Source organism: Scyliorhinus torazame, chromosome 15, assembly GCF_047496885.1.
Source record: "Scyliorhinus torazame isolate Kashiwa2021f chromosome 15, sScyTor2.1, whole genome shotgun sequence".
Lineage (NCBI taxonomy): Eukaryota > Metazoa > Chordata > Chondrichthyes > Carcharhiniformes > Scyliorhinidae > Scyliorhinus > Scyliorhinus torazame.
In genome coordinates, this window is record NC_092721.1 from 123,343,893 (window position 1) to 123,363,801 (window position 19,909).

A 19,909-nucleotide genomic window follows, 5' to 3' on the forward strand; every position below is an offset into this window, starting at 1 on the left:
CTCATCATCGTTGCTTCTTTGCCAGTCACCTTTAATCTGTGTCCCCAGCGTCCTGACCCTTCTGCCAATGGGAACAGTTTCTCACTGCCTGTCTAGACCCCTTGTTATTTTTAACATATTTATCAAATCTCTCAATCTTCTCTGCTGTAAGAATGACAACTGCATTAATCCAATCCATTAATGTAGCTGAAGTCCCTCATCCCTGGAACCATTCTAACAAATTTCTTCTGCACACTTTCTAACATCTTCATGCTCAAGCTCAGAATTGTTCACCCAGAATTGTTCACACTACTCAGTTCATCACTATCCTCAACACAGTTCACAATACTTTCACGTTGTGTGTCAATAGCAAATATTGAAATGGCATCCTGTACACTTGAGTCCCAAGTTATTAATATCATAGACCATAGAATTTACAGTGCAGAAGTAGGCCATTCGGCCCATCGAGTCTGCACCGGCTCTTGGAAAGAGCACCCTACTCAAGGTCAACACCTCCACCCCATCCCCATAACCCAGTAACCCCACCCAACACTATGGGCAATTTTGGACACTAAGGGCAATTTATCGTGGCCAATCCATCTAACCACATCTTTGGACTGTGGGAGGAAACCGGAGCACCCGGAGGAAACCCACGCACACACGGGGAGGATGTGCAGACTCCGCACAGACAGTGACCCAGGCCGGAATCGAACCTGGGACCCTGGAGCTGTGAAGCAATTGTGCTATCCACAGTGCTGCCGGCAGAAATATGCATCACAAGCAGTAGTGTAGATAGTACTGACCCATATTACTACTTCTACAGTTTAGAAAAACAATCGTCCACCACTACACTGTTTCCTGTCACCTAGCCATTTTCATATTTATGCTATCACTGCCCCTTTTATCCCCTTTTGGGCTTTAACTTTGTCAAATCACTGCTGGAAGGCCTTAAGGGACCACATCAGCTGCATGACCCAAATCAATCCCCTCTAAGAAACTCAATCAAATTGGTTGAACATAATTTGCCTTTAAGGTTGGCTTTCCTTAATCCACACATGCTGAAGGGACTGTTCATTTTGCCTCAGGTTATTGTTTCCAAAATCTTTCCTACCACCCAGGTTAAATTGACTGGCCTGTAGTTTCTGAGTTTATCATTGCATCCTTTTGGAACCCAGGTGTAACATCTTCTTCTCCAGTCCTCTGGCCCATATGTATCTAAGGAAGAGTATGGCAATCTCCACATTTACTTCCCTCGGCATCCTTGGGTGCATCCGATTTGGACTCTGGCAACCTATCGTTTTTAGGTAGTCAGCTTTTCCAGTACCACCTCTTTTTCAATTTTTGGCCCATCCAGAATCTCAATTGCCTCCTCTTCTACAATGACTAAGGCAGCAGCATATTCTTGGTAAAGGAACAGTAGCAATGTGGATACAAAGTTGGCTAAATGATAGGAAGCAGAGAGTAACAGTCAATGAATATGTTTTGGGCTGGAGGAAGGTTTGAAGTGATGTTTCCCAGAGGTCGGTATTGGGACTCACCCCTCTGAATGTTTCTGCAGCTGCTCAGTGACATTCTGGACTCGGACACCAGTAAGGCAACATACCATCCTGGAATTATGTCTGCAACCACAAAATTGTCCTACTGTTTCCCCTAATTATTGCATTTCCTATCACTGCTGCATCCTCTGTGTTTCTGCCTCCCCACTCCCATATAGCTGAGCTACCGGTGGTGCATGGTGGTCACCTCCTGAAACATTTTATCCACAAAGATTTGAGCCTTGTGATGCAAGGCAGTGACATGAGCTGTTGTACAAACTCTGAAACTTGGATATCCAGCTCTTCCAGCTGACTACATTCCCTGCACTTGTGGTTGTTCAAGAAACGGGAAGTATCCTGGAGTTCTCACATGGCACAGGAAGAATGTTCAATGGGAATAAGATACCCTGTCATGCCTCTAATTATGTAATTCTTAATTAAACTTAACACAATCTAAACAATTTAAATAAATCTCACCAATTACTTTCCAATCAGCTTCCCTTGTGCTGACATCACTTTAGATTTTGTCTAAACCTTACATCCTGATCTCGCTCTGGTCATTCTGCTGTTCTGGCTTATCTCTGGCTGTCTGATTAAGGCCTGCTCCCCCACACTCGCTCTATAGTCTCCTTTGCTTCTCTGCTTTACAAGCTCCTTCAAATCTGCATTTCTTACCTCAGGAATCTATTATTTGATATCTCAGAAGTATTTCAATGCAGCAATAATTGGGATTGGACATGCTCCTCCTCAAAGAATCAGGGCAAGGCATTTGGCCTTGATGAGGGAGTATCTTTTATAGAAATTTTCAACATTACAGAAAAATAACCTTTTTGAAATAGTTTGAAAGTACTTCAGTTATGAAATACTAGCCTCGGGAGATGAGAAAGCTCATCTGTCTTTGGTGGTAAATTGTTTCTTTGTCCTAGAAAAAACAATGGATTGATTCCTATTTTAATAAATAGATAAATAAAGTGTAAAAAGTTTGAACTTGACACGAGTGAGTGAGCAGCTAATTTAGCAGCTTCTGAAAGAAGTATCTCTTGGCCAAAGGGTTTTTTCTGTTAGATGTACTTAAATGAGCAAAAATTGAAGCAGAATTGTGACAATCATAATTGATCCTGATCTAGGTCAACGAAAAACAGCAAAAGCAACAGTCATTGTACGAGATCATGGAAGTGGAAAGATAACAGTGAATGGGGTGGACTATTTGATGTACTTTTCTTCACTACAGGAAAGGTAATCATCTAATGGTTTCTAGTTTGATGGTACAAATATTTTCTTCTGCACTACTTTAACATCTATGAGAACTTGCTTCAGAGCAAGTATATAATGGGCAGATTTGTGAACGGGGAGTTAAAAATTACAAAACATATCTTTGTGTTTTGTTTTCAAATGTGATTTTTTTTATTTTGGCTACTACAGACTGAATTCTCCGTTGGGAGATTAAGTGTTCACACCGGAACTGTAAAGTGTGCAATTCACATTCCCATTGGGCTGCTGTTTGTGCCAAGGTTCAGGAGATGCAAATGGGCCAGCAATCTACTGGTGTGAACTCAAGCAAATCCCACCCCTGCTGGCGGCAGATCCACTGGGGCCGGAATTCACGCTACAGAGCCTGACAACTCTTTCTCTCCTCTTTCCCCCCCTCCCCCCCCCCGAGTTTGATTTTGGGAGTCTAAAGTTGACCCACTGCTTGATGCCAATGAGGAGAGGAGAAACACCCTCTTCCCCAGAGTGGGCCGCAGACTCAAGCCCACCCTCCCTGAGCAATGCCTGGGAAGAGTTTGCAGAAGCAGTCAGCACCACCAGCCTCATCTGGAGGAGATGGCTAGTGATCCTGAGGAGCGGGTGTCACTAGTGTGGCCTCTGCTCTGAGAGGGGCAGTGTGCCAGGGAGGGTTCCAAAGGCCACGCTATAGGTATCCTTTAGTTGGAGTAAGCTCTGCAGTGGGGCTGCGCTTCTGAGGAGTGTCGACACCTAGTTGGCCAGTGATTGAGCATGGTCATGCCCATCCCCTTGATAATACTGCGGTATAGTATACCTTGGTGTCCAGTGATTCATTCAACCTGTCACAAGCAGCATATAGTGTACTGTGTAATGCTCATTTTGCAGTAAGCTTGAGTAGTGTTCCTTTAAGGTTTTAAAGTATAAAGAGCATCATGTCATTGAGAGTTTAATTTTCCTTTGATTAGACTTGGATGGGTTTTGGTTGCACTTGGGTCCTGTGATTTAGCAGCAGTGGGTAATATCCAAGTGTGAGGCAGGCTTTTTTTACACAGAGGGTGGTGAGGGCCTGGAACGCGGTGCCAGGGGAGGTTGTGGAAGCAGATACATTAACGGCGTTCAAAAGGCATCTCAACAAATACGTGAATAGGATGGGTATAGAGGGATACGGCACAAAGAACTGCTGAGGGTTTTGGCCAAGGGTGGTATATCGGTACAGGCTTGGAGGGTCGAAGGGCCTATTCCTGTGCTGTATTGTTCTTTGGTAAACCCAAGGGAGAATTCATTTTTAGCGAGACTGGCCATTCAGATTACCAGTTCTTGAAAGCTGTTGATCCTTCCTCTATCCGGTAATGGAAGCCATTATTAATATTCGGAAATCAATGTGAACTTATTTTAAAAACTTATCTGAGGTAACAGGATATATCTAACTATATTAACAGGATGTTTCAAACTATATTTAAGTGATTTTAATTGAACTTAATTCAACATATGAGCTTGGATTTATTTTTGTAGCTATAATGTGATGGAAACAAGTTTAATTATCCATCTACCTCGAGTGAGTGAGCAAAATACTAATGTATATAATTTGTTAAAATATAATTATCCATGAATGTCTCCCCACTCTGGTGATATGGGTGGGAAGTTGGAGTTGGATTTTGGTGGGGGTTGAAGGGTTTCTTGGCATGAGGGGCCAGGTTGCTGAGGGTGTGGTGGGGAGGAGGAAGGGGCTCTGGGCAGGGGTCACCGTGCTAGCAAACAAAGGTTGGCTAGTGAATGGGAGGGTGATGGGGGAGGGGCCGTGATCGTTGGAGCCTGGTCGAGCAGGTTTCAATGGACCTGGGAGGTGTGAATGGTGGGGGCAGTGGTTTGATATTGTATGCAAGTAAGTGGAAGTGGATGGAGGGAATTTGCAAAGGGGATTGAGGATAGACAGTAACAAAAGGATGGGGCGGTTCCGGCCAGAGGGGTGGGGCCTCAGGAAATGGTGATGGTGGATAGGAGAGGTGGGGGGAGTGGTGAGAGACTCGGTCAGAATGGTGACGTGGAATGTGAGGAGGTTAGGGGGACTGGTGAAGAGAGCAACGAGCTTTTGCGCACTTGAAGAATTAAAAAGCGATGTGGTGATGCTGCGAGAGACCCATCTTGAGGGTGAAGGACCAGGTGAGGCTTAAGGAAGGGCTGGGTGAGCCAGGTGTTTCATTCGGGGTTTAATAGGGTGACTATTTTGGTGGGCAAGCGGGTGAGGCTCCAGATGGAGAAGGTGGTGGTGGATCGGGGAACGGCAGGTACATGATCATAACGGGTGGGTTGGAGGGGAGGTTGATGGCATTGGTAAACGTATATGCCCCCAATTGGGATGATGTGGGGTTCGTCAAATTGCTGGCTGCAATCCCCGATTTGGATACCCATGAGTTAATTTTTGGAGGGGGGTTGCTGGAGCGGTGGGTGGACATGTCCCAACAGCGCTTGCTGACCCCATCGAGGGGGCAAAGGTGTTGGCCGGACTTATGAGGGAGATTGGGGGGTGCATGATCCGTGGAGATTTTTACACCCGAGGGATCGGGAGTATTCGTTTTTTTCGCCGGTGCACAAAGGTGTTCTCAAGAATTTACTTTTCTGTCGTGGGGAAGGCACCGTTGGCTGGAGTTAAGAGAGTATTAGGTAATTGTGATCTTGGATCACGCTCCACATTGGATGGACGTAGTACTAGAGAAGGGGGTGGCCCAGAAACCAGTGTGGAAGATGGATGTGGGGCTGTAGCTGGACCTGAGTTTCTGTGATAAGATAGGGAAGGTGATTGAGGAGTATGGGGGGGTTCAGTTGTATGGGGGAGGTCTTGCCATCGGTGGTTTTGGAGATCCTGAAGGCAGTGGTGAGGGAGAGGTGATCTTGTTTAAGGTTAAGGTGGATAGAGAGGAGAGGGAGGAACACCAACGTTTGATAGAAGAGATTTTGGACGTGGATGGGACGTATGTGGGGCACCCGGATCTGGGCCTCCTAGCAAAGAGGAAGGAGCTGCAGGCAAGGTTCGACCTGCTGTCCACGGGAAAAGCAGTGCGTCAGCTGAGAAGGGAGAGGGGGGCTGTCGGAGTACAGGGAGAAGGCAGGTCGTATGTTGGCAGGTCAGCTTTGTAGACAGGCTGCGGTGAGGGAGATAGGACCGGGGAGTTGGTGGTAGCCCCGGAGCGGATTAACAAAGTGTTTGAGGAGTTTTATCGGCACTTGTATAAGTAGCAGCCACCAGAGGATGAGAAGGAGATTGTGTGTGGGGTGGCAAGGGATAATCTTCGTCTCTTGTTGGCAGGCCGGGTACAGGCAACGTAGATGATCATTCTACCGCGATTTTTGTTTTTGTTTCAGTGCCTGCCGGTCTTTTTGCCTAAGGCGTTTTTCAAAGGGGTGGACAGGCTGATCTCTTTGTTTGTATGGGTGGGGAAGGTGGCCAGGATAAGGAAGATGGTGCTGCAGAGCGGACAGCAGTCGGGGGGTTAGGCTTCCCAAATCTGATGTACCATTATTGGGCGGTGAATGCAGAGAAAGTTCAGGGATGGAAAGGGAGGTATGTGTTTTGTGGGTAAGAATGGAGGCGGGTTCATGTAGGTGATTGGGATTGCGCTGGCAACGGCACCGCTCCTGTTGGCCCCAGGGAAATATTCGGTGAGTCTGGTGATGGTGGCCATGCTGAATATTTGGAGGCAGTTTCGGCAGCATTTTAGATTGGGAGCGGGGTAGGGGGGGATGCCGATCAGGGGAAATCACAGACTTGAGCCGGGGAGGATGGATGCGAGGTTCCGGGATGAGAGAAGAGGAGAATCAGGGACATGAAGGATTTGTTTCTGGTGCGGGGCGGACTTTCTGATACATACTGGTGTGGGGCTCTGCGAGGAAGGTCTACCCGAACTTCCCGATAGTGGCCTGCCTTTTCGCTGTTGGGTGGGGTGGGGGGGTTGCTGTCAGCAGGGTGTTGGAGAGTGGGGTTGTCTCGGTGATTTATGGGAGGATTTTGGACGAGGATAAGTTGTCCATGGAGGGGGTTATGGCTAAGTGGGAGGAGGAGTTGGGAGCGGCATGGATGAGGAATTGTGGTGTGAGGGTAGATGCCTCGACTTTGTGTGCGAGGCTTGGGCTGATACAACTGAAGGTGTGTACAGGGCACACCTGACAGAGTCCAGGATGAGTCAGCTGTTTGAGGGGGTGGAGGATATCTGTGAGCGAAGTGGGAGGAGTCCTGTGAATCATGTCCATATGTTCTGGTCCTGCCCGAGGCGGGAAAGGTTTTGGAGGGCAGTTTTCAGCACGTAGGTTTTGCACGTAGATTTGGAGCTCGGCCCCCTGGAAACCATTTTCAGGGTGTCGGGCCGACCAGAGTTGCAGGTGGGTGTGGGGGCAGATGACTTAGCCTTCGCCTCACTGATTGTTCGTGGGCAGCTCTTGTTGGGGTGGTCAGCTTCCCCATCCTGTGCCTCGGTGTGGCGGGTGATCTGCTGGGGTTCTTAGCCCTGGAGAAGGTGAAATTTGTGTGTGTGCGCGCGCGTGCGTGCGTGATTTTTTTTTTTAAGCAGCTTGTGGTAGAGCCCACTAGGGAACAGGCAATTCTGGATTTGGTGATGTGTAATGAGGCAGACTTGATTAGGGAACTTAAGATGAAGGAATCCTTAGGGGATAGTGACCATAATATGATAGAATTCACCCTGCAGTTTGAGAGGGAGAAGGTGGAATCAGATGTAAAGGTATTACAATTGAATAAAGGTAACTACAAAGACATGAGGCAGGAGCTGGCCAGAGTTGATTGGAAGGGGAACCTAGCAGGGAAGACAGTGGAACAGCAATGGCAGGTGTTTTGGGGGTAATTCGGGAGACACAACAGAAATTCACCCCAAGGAGGAGAAAACCTGTTGAGGGGAGGACAAGATAGCACAGTGGTTAGCACTATTGCTTCACAGTGCCAGGGACCTGGGTTCGATTTCTGGTTTGGGTCACTGTCTGTGCGGAGTCTGCACATTCTCCCTGGGTTTCATCCAGATGCTCCGTGTTTCTGCCCACAAGTCCTGAAAGACTTGCTGTTAGGTGAATTGGAATTCTGAATTCTCCCTCGGTATACCCAAACAGGTGCCGGAGTGTGGCGACGAGGGGATTTTCACAGTAACTTCATTGCAGTGTTAATCTAAGCCTACTTGTGACAATAATAAAGATTATTGATTATATAACAAAATAAGGCAATCATGGCTGACAAGGGAAGTAAAGGACAGCATGAAAGCAAAGGAAAAAGCATGCAATGTGGCGAGGATTAATGGGATGCCAGAGGATTGGGAAGCTTTTAAAAGCAAGCAGAGGACATCTAAAAAAGCAATAAGGGGGGAGAAGGTGAAATATGAGTGTAAGCTAACTAGTAATATAAAAGAAGATTGCAAGAGTTTTTTTCCGATATATTAAAGGTAAAAGAGAGGCAAGAATGTACATTGGACCAACTGGAAAATGAGGCTGGAGAAGTAGTAATGGGGAACAAAGAAATGGCAGAGGAACTGAATAGGTACTTTGCATCAATCTTCACAGTGGCAGACACCAGTGGCATACCAGAACTTCAAGAGAGTCAGGAGGCAGAGGTGAGTGCAGTGGCCATCACTAAGGAGAAGGTGCTGGGGAAACTGAAAGGTCTGAAGGTGGACAAATCACCCAGACTGGATGGTCTACATCTCGGTGTTCTGAAGGAGATGGTTGAGGAGATTGTGGAAGCATTGATGGTGATCTTTCAGGAATCGCTGGAGGCAGGGAAGATGTTAGAGGATTGGAAAATGGCTAATGATACACTCCTGTTTAAGAAGGGAGGGAGGCAGAAGACAGGAAATTATCGGCTGGTTAGCCTGACTTCAGTTGTTAGTAAGATTTTAGAGTTATTCTTCAGGTTGAGATTGCAGAGTACTTAGAAGTACAATGGTGGCACGGTGGTTAGCACTGATGCCTCACAGCGCCGAGGACCAGTTTCGATCCCGGCCCCAGGTCACTGTGTGTGGAGTTTGCACATTCTGCCAGTGTTGGCGTGAGTCTTACCCCCACAACCCAAAGATGTACAGGGTAGGTAAATTGGCCACGCTAAATTGCCCCTTAATTTGGAAAAAAAAAGAATTGGGTACTTTAAAAAAAATTTTTCTTTAAAGAAGTGCATGGTAAAATAGAACTGAGTCAGTACTGATTCATCAAGGGGCGGTCATGCCTGACAACTCTGGTAGAATCCTTGAGGGGGTAGCGAGGAAGTTAGACAAAGAGGAAACAGTGAACGTGATCTATTTGACAAGGTGCCGTACAGGAGGCTGCTAAATATTGCTTCACAGCTCCAGGGTCCCAGGTTCGATTCCGGCTTGGGTCACTGTCTGTGCGGAGTCTGCACATCCTCCCCGTGTGTGCGTGGGTTTCCTCCGGGTGCTCCGGTTTCCTCCCACAGTCCAAAGATGTGCAGGTTAGGTGGATTGGCCATGCTAAATTGCCCTTAGCGTCCAAAATTGCCCTTAGTGTTGGGTGGGGTTACTGGGTTATGGGGATGGGGTGGAGATGTTGACCTTGGGTAAGGTGCTCTTTCCAAGAGCCAGTGCAGACTCGATGGGCCGAATGGCCTCCTGCACTGTAAATTCTATGATATGATAAGAGCCCGTGGTGTTGGTGGCAATGTACTGGCATGGATAGAGGATTGGCTGACTGGCAGAAGGCAGGGGAGGGGAGTGGGGATGGTATAAAGGGGTCCTTTTCAGAATGGCAGCCAGTGACTAGTGGTGTTCCACAGGTGTCAGTGTTGGGACCACAGCTAGTCACGTTATACATTGATCATCTGGAATAAGGAACTGAGGATATTGTTGCTAAGTTTGCATATGATCCAACGATATGTAGAGAGACAGGTTGTGTTGAAGAAGCAGGGAGACTACCGAAGGACTGGGACAGGCTCGGAGCATGGGCAAAGAAGTGTCAGATGGAATACAATGTGGAAAAGTGTGACGTTATAATAATAATCTTTATTGTCACAAATAGGCCTACATTAACACTGCAATGAAGTTACTGTGAAAAGCCCCTAGTCGCCACATTCGAGCGCCTGTTCGGGTATAAGAGGAAAAATTCCGAATGTCCAAATTACCTAACAGCACGTCTTTCGGGACTTGTGGGAGGAAACCGGAGCACCTGGAGGAAACCTACGCAGACACAGGGAACGTGCAGACTCCACACACTGATCCAAGCTGGGAATCGAACCTGGGACCCTGGAGTTGTGAAGCAACAGTGCTACCCACTGTGCTACTGTGCTGCCCCAATGCACTTTGGTAGGAAGAATGGAGGCATGGACTATTTTCTAAATCTAAAAAGGCTTCAGAAATCAGAAGTACAAAGAGACTTGAGTCCTAGTTCAGGATTCTCTTACGATTAACATGGAGTTTCAGTTGGCAGTTAGGAAGGCAAATGTAATGTTGGCATTCTTGTCGAGGGGGATAGAGTACAAGAGCAGGGTGTACTGTTGAGGCTTATCAGGCTTTGGTCAGAACCCATTTGGAGTATTGTGAGCAGTTTTGGGCCCAGTATCTAAGGAAGTATGTGCTGGCCTTGGAGAGGGTCCAAAGGTGGTTCACAAGAATGACCGCCAGAATGAAGGACTTGTCATATGACGAGCGGTAGAGGACCCTGGGTCTATATTTGATGGAGTTTAGAAGGATGGGGGGTGTCTCATTGAAACTTACAGTATACTGAGAGATCTAGATAAAGTGAACATTGAGAGGATGTTTCCACTAGTAGGAGAGACGAGAACCTGAGGGCATAGCCTCAAACTGAAGGGACCATCTTTTAACACCGAGATGGTGAAATTTCTTCAGCCAGAGAGTGGTGAATCTGCGGAACTCACTGCTGTAGAACGCTGTGTAGGCCAAGTCACTTTAAGACAGAGAAAGATAGGTTCTTGATTAATATCGGTATTGGGGGTCATGGGGAGAAGGCAGGAGAATGCGGATGAGAAACATATCAGCCATGATTGAATGGCGGAGCAGACTCGATGGGCCAAATTGCCTAGTTCTGCACCTATGTCTTATGGTCTAAGTACAATACTTTTGTTTTAACATTTATTTTTTCCCTGTGATTTCCAGAGAACAATTGATGATCCCTTTCCAATTCCTGGACCGACTAGGGATGCATGACATGGAATGTACTGTTTATTCAGGTGGGCCGTCTGCACAGACAGGAGCTATTCGCTTGGCTTCTTCAAGGGCTCTGCTTAGCTTTATCACTGAAAAAGAGATGGAATCCATGAGACAAGGTAACTAAAATCTCAGTTGAAATTCCAAAATAATTTACATCTGGTACCTGCTGGTTGCAAATATTACTACATGGCAACCTTTCCTTTCCAATTATATCGTGACAAAGTTTAAAATATCCAGCTCAAAAAAAAAAAGACCCAATCTATCACAGTATTTTTTGTCCTGTTCCGATGCTAATTTTAAAATGGTTATAATCACATGTATTTGGTTCAGTAAAATGAACGTTTGTGAGGAAAAGACAGATAAATATAAGTAACAAAAAATTAATTGTCACAACTTCGTCATCCATTAGTTTTGTTGAAGTAAAATTTGTAGCATCCAGTTTAATTACTGGTTGAAATAACATTAAAAATAATGGTGAACGGTTTTGAGCACAAGTTACTGTAGAACTGCCATTTTAGGCACATTTTTTTCATTGATCCTTAAGAAACTATGCCCTTGGAAGATGCATTTAAAACAAAAAAATTGTATTGAAACCGATCTCTGGCAAAGATGCCACCACCCCCTCTCCTCTGGAGGTAGTGGATTCTTTATAGACCAATGTGTCATGTCCACCTTTAAACAAAAGAAAGAACATTTATTTTATGCTTTGTGATTTCTATCCAGGCATGGGTATTAATCAGTTTATAATTGTGTGAAGTTCATCAAGAAAACCACTGCAACACTGAACAATTTCAAATTTAGAACTGATTTTTAACTTGCAACTATCTATACAGTAGTGATTAAACCAATGTGCATGAGATTTTTTTCCCCATCTACATCATTTCATTCAGAGAAGTAAAAAAAAATGGAGAATCAATATGTTTGGGATTTTTTTTTTTTATAGCTACAATGTTAACCTTTTGCATTCACTTTATTTTCAACTGTTTGCAGCTGGCTTGCTGACTCCTGATCCTCGTGTGAGAGAGCGGAAGAAGCCTGGTCAGGAGGGAGCCCGCAGGAAGTTCACATGGAAGAAACGTTAATCAGTGGTTTTTCCTGTGAAGCAACCCTGAGGTGGTTTGAAATCAGAAGCAGAACTCCCAACAAGACCTGTAGTATGGACACCTGCTCAAACAGTTTTGAGGGCTTGCAGGATCATTATTGTCTCCGACCTCAATTTCCTGCACATGAGAACAAAGTCTACCTGTGGTTTTATTTATCCACAACAATTCTAGGAATGAGCCTTTTAATCATTTATTTAAAAAATTCCTTTATTGGGTTATAAAAAATACTGTATTTGTTCGCACTGAGAACACTTATTTCCACTTGTATATTTTATTATATATTTGTTTACTGGTCTACACACTTGCCCAGTTTCTATAATGAGCAGCCAATCCGCAATGCCATTATTACACCAGATGACCAGTCGAAAATCTACTTCTTTGTAACTATTTGATCCTTGTTGAACACTTCTCAAACTGTTCCCCATTGTATCATTTTTTTGTGGATCCAATAGCCAAGTGGAATTGTGTTTTTTTTCAATTCTGTTATTTGCATAATTTCTTTCACTTTTTTATTTGTGTGAGAAGAGAATTTAATTTGGTGTCATGTGTGATTTCTGCTTTTGTTTGTTCTACTACAACATTGTATTAAAAGTTTTAACTTGTACAAATTTAGACTTTGCTGTTTAAATTTATAATCACTGCAAGAAGGCAATTTGTATCAAGTGACTAAAGTAGGCATGAATGGTTTCCTGGTGTTTAAAAGACAATTTGTTTTAGGCAACAAAAGTTAAGAACTATGAAACGATGTATCATTCCACATTAACCTCTGCCAACAAATGACACATTTTCCAGTGTCTTGTTAAATGTTGGCTCTGCTTTTTGCAAACTTTGGTAATGATCCCAAGAAAAGAGCAAAGATAAGGGGCTGGATCCTCCGTACGCCGAAATCGCGTTCGGCGAACGACCGGAGAATCCAAAATCCCGTTGAAATCGGGGGCGGCGACGCTTTCGCAATGCTCCGCCCTCTAAAGCAGCATACTCTAGGAGTACGCCATTCCACATTTCGAAGGTCACGTTTCGACGGCCTCAGGACATTGCCTGAGGCAGCCCCCGATGCTCCACCTCCGACCGGCCGAGTTCCCGCTGCAGGCCGCCGCTGTGCGCATGCACGGCCACGGACCCGGTAATTCTCTGGGCTGTATCGGCAGCTAGAGCGGCTGCTCTACGCTGTCTCCCTGCTAGCCCCAGCAAAACGGGGAATCGGTGCTGTTTCGTGCCAGTTTTCCGGTCATAAAACGCCACCGTTCCCATGTTGGCGTGGGGACATAGCCCCAGAATTGGAGAATTCAGCCCAAAAGTTTCCCAGTTCAGCCAGTGCTGAAACTTACAAATACAATCTTCACCTTTTTTATAATAATCTTTATTGTCACAAGAAGGCTTACATTAACACTGTAATGAAGTTACTGTGAAAAGCCCCTACTCGCCACATTCCACCGCCTGTTCAGGTACACACACGGAGAATTCAGAATGTCCAATTCACCTACAGCATGTCTTTCGGGACTTGTGGGAGGAAACTGGAGCACCCAGAGGAAACCCACGCAGGCATGGGGAGAACATGCAGACTCCACACACACAGTCACCCAATCCAGGAATCGAACCTGGGACGCTGGCGCTCTGAAGCAACAGTGCTACCCACTGTGCTACCATGCCACTCATGACAGTTCAGTTTAAAGATCTCAGATTAAAGAAACTGAAGCACCCAACGAGGGGCTCGAACCCACAACCCTGGGATTAAAAGTCCCATGCTCTACCAAGTGAGCTAGCCCACCTTTTTTCCAACATATAAGGGGATAGTGATTTTCAGCTTGTCCAGATCATCTTGGGTCTAGAACCATACGGTGGAAGAAGAAATATTCATACTAGAAACAATTTAGGAACTATCAGGAACAACTTGTACAGAAAAAAATCGTCATAGTCCAAGGTGTCACCTGTGGCTCAATGGAGGTACTCCCTTCTGAATGAGAAGTTCATGGTTCCAGACCATTTCAGAGTCTTGAGCATTAATCCATATGTACACTTCAGTCCAGCTCTTAAGAGAATTAAAGATCCCTTGATAATGCTGAGCTGAAGAGTTTTCCGAACATTCTGTCTAACATTCATCCCTCCACTATCGCCACTAGCATTTTACAAAAGTAAAATATCAAATGGAAATCTGAAATAAAACCAGAAATGCTGGAGAAGTGCAGCAGGTCTGGCAACACCTGTGGAGAGAGAGAGAGTTGATGTTTCAGATATATGGGGCTGGATTCTCCGATTTTGAGACTAAGGGTTGACGCCGATGTGGGAACGGTGGCGTTTTACGACCGAAAAAACGGTCACCAATCTCCCGTCTGGTGAGGGGTTAGCAGGCACGTAGCGTAAAGCCCCCGGCAATTTGCCGGGTCCGTGGCCGCGGCATGCAAAATTGCGCTGACTGCGTACAGACCCGGTCTGGCAAATAGTGACTCCCTTTGGCCAGGCTGGCCACCCCCCCCACCGGTGCCCCCAACCCCTGCAAAAGCCCCCCCTGCCCGTGGATTGGCTCCCCCCCCCCCCCCCCCCCCCCCCAAACCCGGCTGTGGCCGCACTGGACTTAGTTCACAGTCGCCACGCCGAGTTCCCGAAAAAACAATGCCACACGTGACCGATGCCGTCGGGAACTCGGCCCATCGGAGGGGGCCTCAGGTAACATCCTGAAGCCGCCTCAACATTGTGCGGCGTATTCCTAGAGTACGCTGTTTTGGAGGGGGAGGAGCATCGCAAAAGCGGCGCCACATTTGATTTTGGCGCCAATGTAGATTCTCCAGCCGATTGCCGAACACAATTTTGGCATCTGAGACCGGAAAATCCCGCCTATGATCTTCAGAATGCAACTTTCAGACTGGCTGTGAAATTGCAGCATTTTTTGTTATATCGCTAACATATTATTTGGTCATTTACATTGTTTGTGTGGTTGCTGTGTTAACCCATAGTAGAACAGAGACTACATTTTAAAAGTACTTAATTTTCTGTGAAGCATTTTGGGATATGCTGAAAAGCACTAAGTACAAATTGCTTTGTTCTGTCTTTATTCTATACTTGTAGCTCAATCTTGTGACATCCTGTTTGTACAAATATTTTCTTCTGCATCAAGTAAGGGAGTGTCTTTGTCCCTCAACATGATTGGGGACAATTGGTCATAGTTCCTTGATGGGTAGTTGCCAAATTCCCAATCATCACGGTACCACTATTCTTACTTCTATGGAAATTTATTTGGTTCACCTGAGTTTATGGCTCCTTGTTTTTACTGCATTGCACGTGACCTGTCACACCTATTGGAAGTCCAATAATTTTAGCCCCAGTCCGCTAATCAAAAGATTATAATTTTTTTGAAGTGTCAGAACTCAACAGAACAGGAAGCCATTGGAATTATTTTACTCCCAGGTTATATGAACTATAAAACTTAGAATTTATAGCATTTACCAACCTTGCCTTCTTTCAAACAAAGGATAACTTTCCCAACATCCTAGTCAACCTATAGGTGAGATGATCAAGTGCCTTCAGTTTTGTAGAGGATATCACAGACTTTGAACCCATCAGTAACTGAAGAATAATGCAACAATACAAGGTGAAGAGTTTAATAGATCTAAAGGAGCTTTGCTTCATTTATTTTTCAAGTAGAATGTAACTGTGAATTGTTTATTCAAGATGTAAATGAAGTGAAGGGACTACACAATAGAATAAATTGCACATGGTCAAAGGAGAACAAAGTTTGATGAGCTAAATGTCATTGCGATGTGGGTAATGCTGCAGGCCGTATTGATTGTCCATCTCTGGTAGCCTCGCATTTGGTGGGGATGGTGGACCTTTTGTCACTTCAGTCACTTGTTGATAACAGCAGGGAATTCCTCAATTTTGATTCCAAGATTATGGAGAAAAGTATTTTACAAGGTGGGGTGCGATCTAGGAATGGTGATCTCATGATCTTGCTGATCTGGATAGTACAGATTGTAGAGTGAGACAGTGCTATCAAAATAAGTTTGGCATGGAACGCATCATGCTAATGATGCATATTGCCGCCATAATGACCTGGTGGTGAAGGACTTTTGTGCTTGAGTCTCCGGAGTGAACGAAAATCTATCCACTTGAGGCAACAGTGCTACTGCTGAGCCTGACACTGAAAGGTATCACGTCGGGCCAAATATATCTCATAGTGGTGATACTCAGCTCTATCTTTCCACAATTTCTTTCAACTCCTCGATTGCTTCTGTGCTGTCAGACATTAAGACTTAAATAAGTCAAAACCTTCCCCAGTTTATCACTGGGAAAAACAAATGAATCATCTTTAGCTTTTGCCACAAACCCTGCTCCATGTGCCACTGACTATTCCTCTCCGTGGTCACATTTGCAGGCTGAACCAATTTGTTTATAATATTGGTATTTTAGAAATTCATTTATGGATATGGACTCTGCTGATTATGCCAGAAAGTATTATCCTTGAGAAGGTGATTATGAGCTGCTGCCTTGAACTGCTGCAGACCCTGTGGTGTAGATACAGTGCTATTAGGGAGGGAGTGCCAGGATTTTGACACCGCAACAGTGAAGGAAAGGTGATATATTTCCAAGTCCGGATGAGGAGCAGCTCGGAGAGGGACTTGCAGGTTATAGTGTTACCATGTTGTATCTGCCTCCCTATTCTTCCTGTATCTGCGTGGGTCTCACCCCCCACAAACCCAAAAGATGCACTGGGTAGGTAGATTGGCCATGCTAAATTGCCCCTTAATTAAAAAAAAGAATTGGGTACTCTAAATTTATTAAAAGAAAGAAAGAATATGGATCTGCCTCCCTTGTCCTAGATGGCAGCAGTCATGGGTTTGGAAGTTGCTGCCTAAGGGGCAACCTCAGGGTAAGGAACAGCAGCGGGGAAAGAGAGACAGACAGACAGATGGCTGGAGGAAAGAAAAACACCAAAGCGAAGGGACAGTGAGACGCAAGCAGCAGCAGCAGCGAGGGAAAGGTGCATGAGCGGCAGATGCGCAGGCCCCACAAGACGAGCCGGAGGTTCAGGCGAGCCTGAAAGGGAAAACGATAGCGGACCAAACAGTGGAGCAGGACGCAGCGACCAGCAGCAAGGAGGCGCTCTGGTCGGAGCTCCACGCAATGATGAAGGAGGTGCTGGCGGAGACGACGCACAAAATGCAGCAGACCATCGAAGGCCTGGAAAGGGAAATGAAGGCACAGAAGAATACGATTCTGGAGTTGGAGAGGGTAGCCTCGGACCAGAGCAACAGGGTGATAACCCTAGAAGCCGACGTTAAAAAGTTAGTAATGGCCCAGGGGAGTCTAAGAGGGAAAGTGGAGAACCAGGAAAATGGGTCCAGACGGCAGAACATTAAAATAGTGGGACTGCCAGAGGGGATAGAGGGCAGAGATCCAACAGGCTACAAATGATGGGCAAGCTAGTGGGAAAAGAGGTATTCCCAAACCCATCAGAAATAGACAGGGCGCACAGGTCGCTCCGACCCAAGCCCAAAGCCGGGGACCAGCCCAGAGCGATTATTGCAAGGCTACACCGGTTCAAAGACCGGGAGAAAACCCTAAAGTGGGCCTGACAAACGAGACAGAGCAGGTGGGAAGGGAAGAACATAAGGGTGTATCAGGACATTGGGGCTGAATTCAACAAGGCAAAATCAGCACTGTACAAAAGCAAGGTGAAATTTGGGATGTTATTCCCGGCCAAACTCTGGGTAACATTTCAGGGGAAAGAGCTGTATTTTAACACCCCAGCAGTGGCTGATGAGTTTGTTAGAACGAACCAATTGGGGGAGGAGCAGACGTAACTGCAATGAAAGACATGGGGATGGAAAAGGAAGGGAAAACCAGAACAAAGAGTGGAAGACAGACCGCAAACAAGGACAATGGGTTCATGAACTGTGCACATGTGTTTTATGTCTTGCGTGGGACTGTGCTGCCTCATTTCAGAGCTTGTCTCCTCTCTCAATGCAATGGGGGGGGGGGGGGGAGTGGAGCGAGGGAAATGAGGGTGAGGAAAGCAAACAGGAGGGCGAGACAAGGGCCAGTAGGAGGAAGGTTAAACAGGGCCAGAACTGGGCGAATACTGGAAGGAGGGCCACCGTACTAGCGAGGAGGGCCAGCACAGTGTCATGATATGCAGACATGCACATAATGAGATACAGACAGGCAGCTAATGAACACAGAGAACAGGACATAACCAATCAGCAGGCAGAACACTTGGGGGTGGTTTCCCACTATAAAAGGCACGAGACACTCACACTGTGGCTCTTTCCACTGGGGACATCTACAGAGTGAGTCAGGTGTATATATCACATAACACCTACAGCACGTGGCGAAGAGCTAGTCTGGTTCAGTCAGACAGAGTAATCACACTTAGGTTAGCAAAGAGTCGAACTCACAGAGAACTGTGCTAACTGTGTGACAGGTTCAATAAATCAAATTGAACTAACTTCAACATCTGGAGTATATTTCAATTACAGCTGCATCCAGTTGCAGCCCATGTTATTCAGTGTGCTTAACATGACATGGTACCAGAAGACTGCTATCCCGAGGTGGTTTACCTCAATCTGTTCTGTGATGACCAGCAAATGTATCCTGGCACCATGGAGAAGATCCAGCCTCCTCAAGCTGGACCGTATTGTCATTCCATTCAGTCTCCAGAGCTTGGTGCTCCGGCAAATCCACAAGGGACATCTGGGTGTCGAGAAGTGCAGGCGCAGAGCCAGGCAAGCTGTCTACTGGCCTAGGATTAGTCAGGACATCTCAAATATGGTCCTCAACTGTCCGACCTGTCAACGCTTCCAGCCGCACAGAGCAAGGAGACGCTTCAGCGCACAGAATCGTGACCTCCCCGTGGTCCAAGGTGGGTATCGACCTCTTTCACGCCAATGGTCGTGATTATGTGCTAATCATTGATTATTTTTCCAACTACCCAGAAGTCGTGAAGCTCTCGGACCTCACATCCAAGACGGTCATCAAGGCCTGTAAGGATCATTCTCCAGGCATGGTTATCCACTCATTGTCATGAGTGACAACAGTCCTTGCTTCAGCAGCCAAGAGTGGTCAGGATTTGCCCAGCTATATCAGTTTCATCACGTCTCTTCCAGCCCACATTACCCGCAGGCCGACGGGAAGGTTGAGAAAGGGGTGCACATAGTGAAGCAGCTCATCTGCAAGGCCATGGATTCTGCTTCTGACGTCAACCTTGCGCTGTTTGCGTACAGGGCAACCCCTCTGTCTACCGGCATGTCACTTGCTCAACTCCTGATGAACAGGGACCTGCGGACGACTCTTCCAACCATACACTTGCCTGACCTGGATCACCTCCCGGTGCTGCAGAAGGTGCAGAACCACAGGGACCTGCAAAAGCAGGGCTATGACGCTTATGCCACCGATTTGCCTGTGCTATCCCCAGCAGATGCTGTTCGGATCAATCTACCTGATGGAGGCTGATCAGCTCGAGCTGCTGTTGTTCGACAGGCTGCTCCTCGATCGTATGTTATGCGTATGGCTGATGTCTCTGTTGTGCGGCGAAACAGACGGGCACTGCGCACAGTTGCCCGCCCGCAACCACATTCTTCGTTGTTTCCATCTGGTATTGTGCCACCTCCTGACATCTCGAACCACGAGGCCACCAGTCTGGCTGCAACACCGCTCATCAAGGCGCCGTTGTCCCTGCCACCACCTCTCCGCCGGTCGACCAGGATCAGACGCAAGCCCCAGAGACTGGACTTACAAACATTTGTTTTGTTTGCTATGTTCTGTTTTCGCACATTAGACACCTGTTTTCGCATGTACATATGTTCCCATCTGCCATTTTATGTAAATAAGTTAGTTTTTTGGCCTACACATGTAAATACTTTCACATATGCTACAGAAAAACATTTCAAAAGGGGAGATGTCATGA

The 19,909-nt window shown here is 46.3% G+C and overlaps 1 protein-coding gene across 1 annotated transcript in view; it reads left to right on the top strand.

The window, feature by feature from the left end:
• The window catches only part of mrps9 (mitochondrial ribosomal protein S9), a 157,044-nt gene extending 144,427 nt beyond the window's left edge, over positions 1-12,617 (top strand). The window contains exons 9-11 of the mRNA XM_072476650.1: positions 2,642-2,750; positions 10,853-11,022; positions 11,897-12,617. Coding sequence (XP_072332751.1) covers positions 2,642-2,750; positions 10,853-11,022; positions 11,897-11,988 — 371 coding nt within the window. The 3' untranslated portion in view covers positions 11,989-12,617. The remainder of the gene's footprint in view (positions 1-2,641; positions 2,751-10,852; positions 11,023-11,896) is intronic.
• The last annotated feature ends 7,292 nt before the right edge of the window (positions 12,618-19,909 follow it).